This window comes from Pistacia vera, unplaced genomic scaffold (assembly GCF_008641045.1).
Source record: "Pistacia vera cultivar Batoury unplaced genomic scaffold, PisVer_v2 Contig361, whole genome shotgun sequence".
Lineage (NCBI taxonomy): Eukaryota > Viridiplantae > Streptophyta > Magnoliopsida > Sapindales > Anacardiaceae > Pistacia > Pistacia vera.
The window spans coordinates 210,157-218,558 of record NW_022196181.1 but is presented as its reverse complement, the minus strand read 5'-3'; the positions used below and the strand labels follow the sequence as shown (position 1 = coordinate 218,558).

General features: G+C 36.9%; 1 protein-coding gene across 1 annotated transcript; it reads left to right on the top strand.

Annotated features, from left to right (window-relative positions):
- The first annotated feature begins 1,383 nt into the window (after positions 1-1,383).
- Positions 1,384-2,055, top strand: LOC116140046 (secreted RxLR effector protein 161-like). Its single transcript, XM_031425681.1, has one exon. It carries the CDS (start codon positions 1,384-1,386, stop codon positions 2,053-2,055), a length of 672 nt encoding a protein of 223 aa, XP_031281541.1.
- Positions 2,056-8,402: the final 6,347 nt, after the last annotated feature.

The window sequence follows — 8,402 nt, the reverse complement described above, 5'->3', positions numbered from 1 at the left end:
TGGATGTGCAGCTTATGCACACACAGTGGGGGGAAAACTGGAACCTAGGTCCATTAAATGTGTTTTTCTAGGATATCAAGAAGGCAGTAAAGGGTATAGGGTTTGGGATAGAGAGTCTCACGGGGTAAAAGTCATTGTGAGTAGGGATGTGGTATTTAATGAAGGGATTTTCCCATGTAAAGCTACTAACAATGATACAGGCAACCCTAACACCTCTAAAGAAATTCTAGCTTTTAGTGAGAATACTCAAATTGAGGTGGAGCATGAAATCCAACAAACTGATACACTTCAGTCAGAAATAGAATAAGCAATTGATGCTGATGTAAAACAAGAAGAAGAAAATGCAACAGAAGTGATGACTGAATCTCAGAATGATTTACAACAATATCAGCTTACAAGGGACAGAGTTAGAAGAGAGGTAAGACCCCCAACTAGATATTCATATGCTAACCTAATATTCACTGCTTTGCTTGTAGGAACTGAAATACAGAGAATTGAACCTGAATCATATGAGGAAGCTATGAAATCTAAGGACCGAGACAGGTGGAGGGCAGCAATGAAAGAGGAAATGCAGTCACTTGAGGTAAATAGAACCTGGTCTTTGGTTCCCAAACCTAGGGACCATAAACTAATGCAGTGTAAGTGGCTATTCAAGATAAAAGAAGGAATTTCAGTTAATGATCCCCCTAGATTTAAGGCCAGGTTAGTGGCCAAAGGGTATACACAAAGAGAGGGCATAGACGTCAATGAAGTCTTTTCCCCTGTTGTGAAGTATAAAACCATTAGGTTAATGCTATCAGTTGCTTCCCATCATGACTTAGAGATAGAACAGTTAGATGTCACCACTACCTTTCTTCATGGCAGCTTAGAAGAGAGATATTCATTTGTCAACCTGTTGAGTTTATAAACCCAAGAATGCCTAATCATGTGTGCCTATTAAACAAATCATTATATGGACTTAAACAGTCCCCAAGGCAATGGTACAAGAGATTTGACACATTTATTATGAGCATAGGGTTTACTAGAAGCAAATATGATACCTGTTTCTATTTCAAATTAACTAACAATTTTCCTATCTACCTATTACTCTATGTTGATGATATGTTGCTTGTGAGTAAGTCTAGGTCAAAAATACTTGAATTAAAAGGGAAACTCAGTTCTCAGTTTAAGATGAAGGACTTAGGGGTAGCAAAGAAGATTTTAGGCATGGTTATAAATAGAGATAGGAAAAACAGTGTACTGAAAATACATCAGCAGTCATATTTGCAGAAATTGGTGACAAAATATGGAATGGCAGAGTGAAAGCTGGTCACTATGCCCTTGGCTAGCCACTTTGTGCTAAGTAAAGAGCAATGCCCCAAAACTAAGGCTGAAATGCTAAAAATGGAATCTGTACCTTACTCAAACATAATAGGATCTGTGATGTATGGGATGATTGGTACTAGGCTAGACTTATCCTTTGCTATATCTTTATTAAGTAGATTCATGTCCAATCCAGGAGCTGAACACTGGACAACCTTAAAATGGGTAATAAGATACATAAACAGTACTCATGGTGTTGGGTTAGAATATTGCAATAGAGGTGTTTCACTTGATTTGGTTGGTTTTGTAGATGCTGACTTTGTAGGTGACAAAGACAGTAGAAAGTCAACCACATCTTACTACTTCACCCTTGGAGGCAACTGCATAAGCTGGAAGACTCAGCTACAACCTATTGTAACTCTCTCGTTGACTGAAGTTGAGTATGTGGCAGTTGCCGATGTGTTTAAAGAAGCATTTTGGCTGAAGGGAATTCTGTCTGAGGCAAGCTTGACTAATGGGACAGTGATTATTTACTCAGACGGCCAAAGCACGATTCACCTAAGTAAAAATCCTGTTTATCACGAAAGGACCAAACACATGGATGTGCGCTTCCATTTTGTAAGAGATCTGGTCATGCAAGGAATAATTGATTTGAAGAAGGTTAACACAGAAGACAACCCTGTAGACATGGGCACTAAGATAGTCACTCTTGCTAAGTTCAAGCGCTGCTTGAACTTACTATTTATAAAATAGGCAGGAGTGACTAAAGTGATGAGGGATTTGGTTGTGAGCAATCTACACTAATAGAGTTTAAAGTCTTCAAGGTGGACATTGTTGAGTGAAGACTTGAAGCTGTGTCATTTTGGATTTAGTGGTGCGCTGCTGTTTTGTGCTTTGAGTGGACAGTTTTAGACCATTGATCAAACAAAGATCCAACGACTGCTATCATCAATTCCAATCAACTCTATAAAGGCAGCAGAAAAATTAAGATTCACAACAGCTTCTTCTTCGTTTTGTCTAAGAGCATTACAAAAACTTGAATCAAATTTGTGTGACTTGTAAAGATTGAGTGATAGGATCTTGTCATTCTGTGAGGGTTATAGTTCTCTCAAGGTTTAGAGATTTCTGTGGGGATATCTCTAGGATTAGAAGTTAGAAGTTGGTTTGGTTTAGGGGTTGTTAAGATTGGGTTGATCTGAGTGTGTATGTGAACTATTTTCAATTAAAGATTAGTGTAGTGAGCTCTCCATTTCCGAAGCTCAACGTGGATATAGCCTATTTGAAACAAGATAGGTGAACCACGGTAAAATTTCTGGTGTTGATTCTTGATTCTTGATTGTGTGTTTGTGTGATTGATAAGTTAGGTTTTAGTTACAACAACATTAAACTTATCTCTAAGGAACTGAAACTGATGACAAGGTAATGCTTTGGTTAACACATCAGCTACTTGAAATTAAGAGGCCACATACTGAATCACGAACCTTTTTTCAGCAACTAGTTCCCTCACATAATGAACATCAATTTCAATATGTTTGGTCCTAGCATGAAAAATAGGATTTGATGATAGTGCTCCTGCAATCATATTATCACACCATAGAATAGGGACTTTGTTTATTTGAATGTCAAGCACTTGATATAAGTGTTGAATCCAAGCTAACTCAGTTGCGGCTTGGCTTAAAGCTCTATATTCAGCTTCTGTGGATGATAATGAAACAACCTTTTGTTTCCTAGAGTTACATTGCACCAAATTTCCACCAAGGAAAATGCTATAACCAATTTTGTGAGGCCCCATACCAGTCTCAGGCTCGAGCCTGGCTTGTATAGGGTCGGTCTTAGGCCCAACAAGATTGATGAAAAATTACATTTTAACCCCTAAATTTATTATGTGTTTCATATAATATAAGGGGTTTTTGTTATTTGTCAGGGGGTTTTCGTTATTTGTTAGGGGTCTTCTGAAATTAACTTGTCCCAGGCCCGGGCCCTAGAGGAGGGACCGGCCTAGGCCATGTCACCCCTCCCTAGGACTCGGGCCGGTCCCAAGACCGGTCCTGCAAGGATCAAACTTTTTGCCCACCTCTACATATAATTTGTGAATTTGGATTCTCTTCTATTATGAATTTGTTTCATTTTTCGATGATCATATATATATATGATCTCGATATTTTTTAATCTTATTTTATCAAACTACTAGCTATTATTTTATTTATATTTGCTTAAATAATAGTTGAATGAAGCATCGTAATGCTATAATTTTGTTTCATGACTTCTAGAAAGTAAGATGATGAAAGGCTAATTAATTAAAAAATCAATCATTTTCAAACATTATAAAGTTCTCGAGTCGATCCTTTTGACTAGTATTACATAAATATTGAATTTATAGTGACATAGTTACGAATTATTTCTTGCCTAATTGGGTCACATAGTTTTGGGTTTGGGAATAAATTTGAGTGATTAAACTTGTATGTTTCTTTTGTATTTTTAAGGATTTTCATGTCCATGTGATGTGGGTAGGTTTTTTTTGTCAAACCACGTAAAATTTGGTGTTTGTTGTGTAATTATTTTTATTTTTTGACATTTTCATTGTTAAATTCGCATCTCACCGATCCTGTAATAGGGTAAGTTTTCCCTAACACCACATACTCTGATTGTTGTCTGTTTCTTAGATAGCCAAAGACCTTAAAAAAAAAATTAAATATTAATAAAAAAAGAACTTCGAATTAAAGTTTTTTTTAATAGATGATCTGACCAGTGTTCTAAAAACCAAACCGGCCCGATTGGGAACTGACGCCCTATTTGGTATGTTTTACCCTGAACTCGGTTATAGCAATTAGGTCAGATTGACTCACAGTTGGACAAGCGGAACAATGCCAAATCACCAGTCCAGCCGTGAGTCAATTCGGCTTGATTCCGGCACCGTTCAACCCCCTTAACACCACCATTAGCTTCACTGTCACCTCCGCAAAAAAAAAAAAAAAAAAAAAAAAAAACCTACCATTTTTAGTCCTAGTACTCCTACCGTTCGTTGCTTACCATCCACCTCTTCTTCACGGGACTGACGATCTTCTTCCTTGATTCTGGTAGCTTCCGGTGCCATTAGACCTTCTTGACACCACCATAAGAATCGCCTTCATCTCCACATCAAAAGCTCCATCACCCTAAACTTTGATTGGCTGTTAATTGCCATTGCTGCCATCAATCTCTTCACATGACTGCCTAGATCATAGGGTATTTTTTCTAGATTTCAAATTTGTAGAGATGCATTCGTAATTTTATAGGGTGTTTTTGTTGGATTTCAAACCTATATGGACTAAGTTAATTTTTAGGGGTTTATTTGCTGGATTTCAAACATGCTAGAATTGCTGATATCACCAATCCAACCAACCGATCAGATTGATCAACCTGGGAACTAGGCCCTTGACCGACTCAAGGCCCGGTCCGGTTTTCAGAACATTGGATATGACTGTGTAAAAAAGAAATACAAAAAAATATGTTTAATTTGCTAACTTCATGAATTAATGTTAAACATAACATGATTTTATAATTTGCTTAGAACTTTTAATAAATTTCTTCATAATACTTAGAAAAGTTATGTTGATTTGTTAAAATGGAGGAAGTTGACGCCTACTAGACAAACATACATTTAAGGATTACATGAAATTTAATAACTTACAAAATCTTAAAATAAATGAAAGAACTACAATTGATTACAACGTATGAATCCAGTACAAAGAGCTAATGCTTCATACAAATGAATTCACCAATTTAAACTCTTAATCATTCTAAAAAACAATAGAAATACAAAATTACAAATCATACATAGCAAAGCCCAATAATTATTCTTGTTACAAATCAAACAAATAAAAAAGCGGAGGAAATTAAGCTCAGTAGCCTTCTGGAGGTGGGGGTGATTTGTAGATGTAGTTTGGGTGTGATGGTTTAGTTTTCTTGGACGGTGGAGGCGGGGAGTTGTAGACGTATGGTGGTGGAGGAGAAAGAGATGGTGGTGGAAAGGATTTGTAGATGTATGGAGGTGGTGGTGAAGGGTGTGAGATTGGGAAACAGAGATCGAAAGAGTTCTGGAATATTCAGAACTTGTGTATTTTGTTGATTAATTTTCAATTAATACAAGCTGAAACTATAGCTGAGTTTATATACAAAGAAGAGAGTAAACCCAGCTTAGTGACAAGAGTAAAGTTCTACTTTACAAAACGACGCCGTTTACTCATTTCTTCACCTACAGTTTTACAAAACTTCCCTCCTTACATTTTGGCTAACATTCCCCCTCAAACTGGACTACGGTTGCTGGATTTTCTTCAAGACTTTAGTTTGTTGTCTTCAAACATTTCCTTCATATGTAGACTGGCTTTTTGACTACATAAACTGATACCACACCATTATTCATACTGGAAGTTATCTCAACAATACTACCAACATGATGTTTCTACCATGCTTCTGCACTTTCTCAAAAATAGCAAATAATTCCTACTGACATAAACTGATACCACACCATTATTCATACTAGAAGTTATCTCAACAATACTACCAACATGATGTTTCTGCCATGCTTCTTCACTTTCTCAAAATAGCAGCTTCCTATTGACATAAACTGATACCATACCATTATTCATATTGGAAGCTTATCTCAACAATACTACCAACATGATGTTTCTGCCATGCTTCTTCACTTTCTCAAAATAACAGCTAATTCCTACTAACATTCATGCCAAACTAGAAGCTATCTCAACAATGCTTATACTCAGCATTCATACCATACCACAAACAACAATACATTACCTCTCATTATCATGTTTATAAACAGAAAACACAACACCTTAACACAACATTCTTTCATAGTTCATTAGCAGCCAAATCTGTATACCACATTGACATATTTTTTAACACTACACCTTACCATATCAGTCATGTTCCTGTAATGTAGATCTTCTACCACTTCTACACACACTTAGCAGGTTTCTACTGCTACTTCACAGATTAAGATGATTCTCGGCTACTGTCAACTTTAGCATCTAGATGTGGTACCTTAACAACACAAAGTTTGTGTTTCAATTCTTGGAACTAACTAATTGAAAGCGCTTTTGTTAGAACATCAACAATTTGAAACTTGGTAGGAACATATTGCACAATGACTTTTTTGCAAGAACTTGGTCTTGGATATAGTGAGTGTCAATCTCAATATGTTTTGTTCTTGCGTGAAAGACTAGATTTGATGCCAACACTCCAACACTCACGTTGTCACACCAGATGATAGGACAAGAGTTGAGTGACACACCTATTTCAGTAAACAAACTGTCCAACCAGGCCAATTCAGTTGCTGTTTGGGCTAGTGCTCTGTACTCAACCTTTGTAGATGACAAAGCAACCACTTTTTGCTTGCGAGAACTCCATTGAACCAGATTAGGACCTAGGTACACACAATATCCACTAGTAGACCGTCGGTCATCTAAATTACCTCCCCAATCCACATCTGCATAACATTCAACATTGAGAGAGGTTGTTGGTCTGAATAGCAAGCCATGGAATTGAGTACCTTTAAGGTACCTTAAAACTCTTTTACAAACCTGCCATTATAACTCAGTAGGAGCCTGAAGATATTGGCTAAGCTTGTTCACTGTAAAACTGATATCAGGCGTGGTAAAGGTGACATATTGAAGGGCTCCAATAGTGCTTCTATAGAGGCTAGGGTCCTTAAACAACTCACTATCAGTTGTAAAAAGTTTGGTCCCTACTGCCATAGGAGTGGGACAAGCATGTGCCTCTTGCATCTTAGTTTTAACAAGTAAATCATGAATGTATTTGGTCTGTTTAAAGTGTAGACCAACAGCTGACCTGGTTGCCTTTAAGCCTAAAAAATATGTGACAGCCCCAAGCGTTTTCAAGGAAAATTGGCTGTTTAAATCATTAACAAGCTGCAGAATACTAGAGGAGCTGGAACCAGTTATTAAAATATCGTCCACATATATAAGAACATATAAAACTTGAGAGTTGTCCTTGAGAATTGTTAAGCAAAGGTGCTATGAGGAAAAAGTGAAACATAGTAGTTTTAGAGGAGCTGGGTCTATTTTGTAATGATTGTGTAAGCTACGTGGCTTAAGTGTAATTATAGAGATTAAAAGCACTGCCGTTTTATAAGTAACAATGGCTATATAAGTGCTTATGAACTGTAACAAAATTTAGTTAATAAAAATTCCAGATTCTATATTCTTCTTCTTACTGAAACTTCCTTTGCACTTTTCTTTCTTGATTTTACAAAATCCTTTATGGTATCAGAGCCCTGGACCAACGTCCAAGGGAAAATTCGTCCTTTATCTTGAAGATTTTCATGTAATCTTGGCAACACAAACATAGAGGTTCATAGCTCCAGCTCCAATTTCACTTCTTTGGGAGTTCCACCTACTCTACCTGCCATCTCTGTAAAATTGTTAGAGAAAAACTATTAGTTCTGGAGGTCACAAATTCTGCTAGCTTTGACATCTCATGGCCTTGAAGGTTTTGTTACTGGTGAAAAAGAGTGTCCACCGATGATCTTGTTAGAGAAATTGGATGATTCAGGACAGATAGTGAAGAAACAAAACCCTAGCTACTTTGCTTGGAAGAAAATTGACCGATTCCTGGTAAGCTGGCTTTACTCTACCATCTCTGAATCAATGTTTCGGCATGTAGCTAAATGCACTACTTCATATGAAATATGGAACATCTTAGAACTTCATTTCCAATTGGTATCCAAAGCTAGGACCTTACACCTAATAAACTTATTGCAAACTACTAAGAAAGAAGGCTATATTATGAGTGAATATGTATTAAAAATGAAAGAATTAGGAGATGAATTGATTGCAAGTGGAGTGAATATCACATATGAAGAACTTTTGCTGTATATATTAGACGGCTTAGGGCCAGAGTATGATGCTGTTGTGGCTAACTTGACAGCTTGTAGTAGTCAAACGACACTACAAGAAGCCCAATTCTTACTTCACAAACATGAAATTAAACTGGAGAGACAGCAAAGTTCTTTGTCAAATTTTCATGAGCAAATGGCTTCAGCTCTTTTGGCTTCCAAGCAGACTCAGATAAAGTCTTCTTCA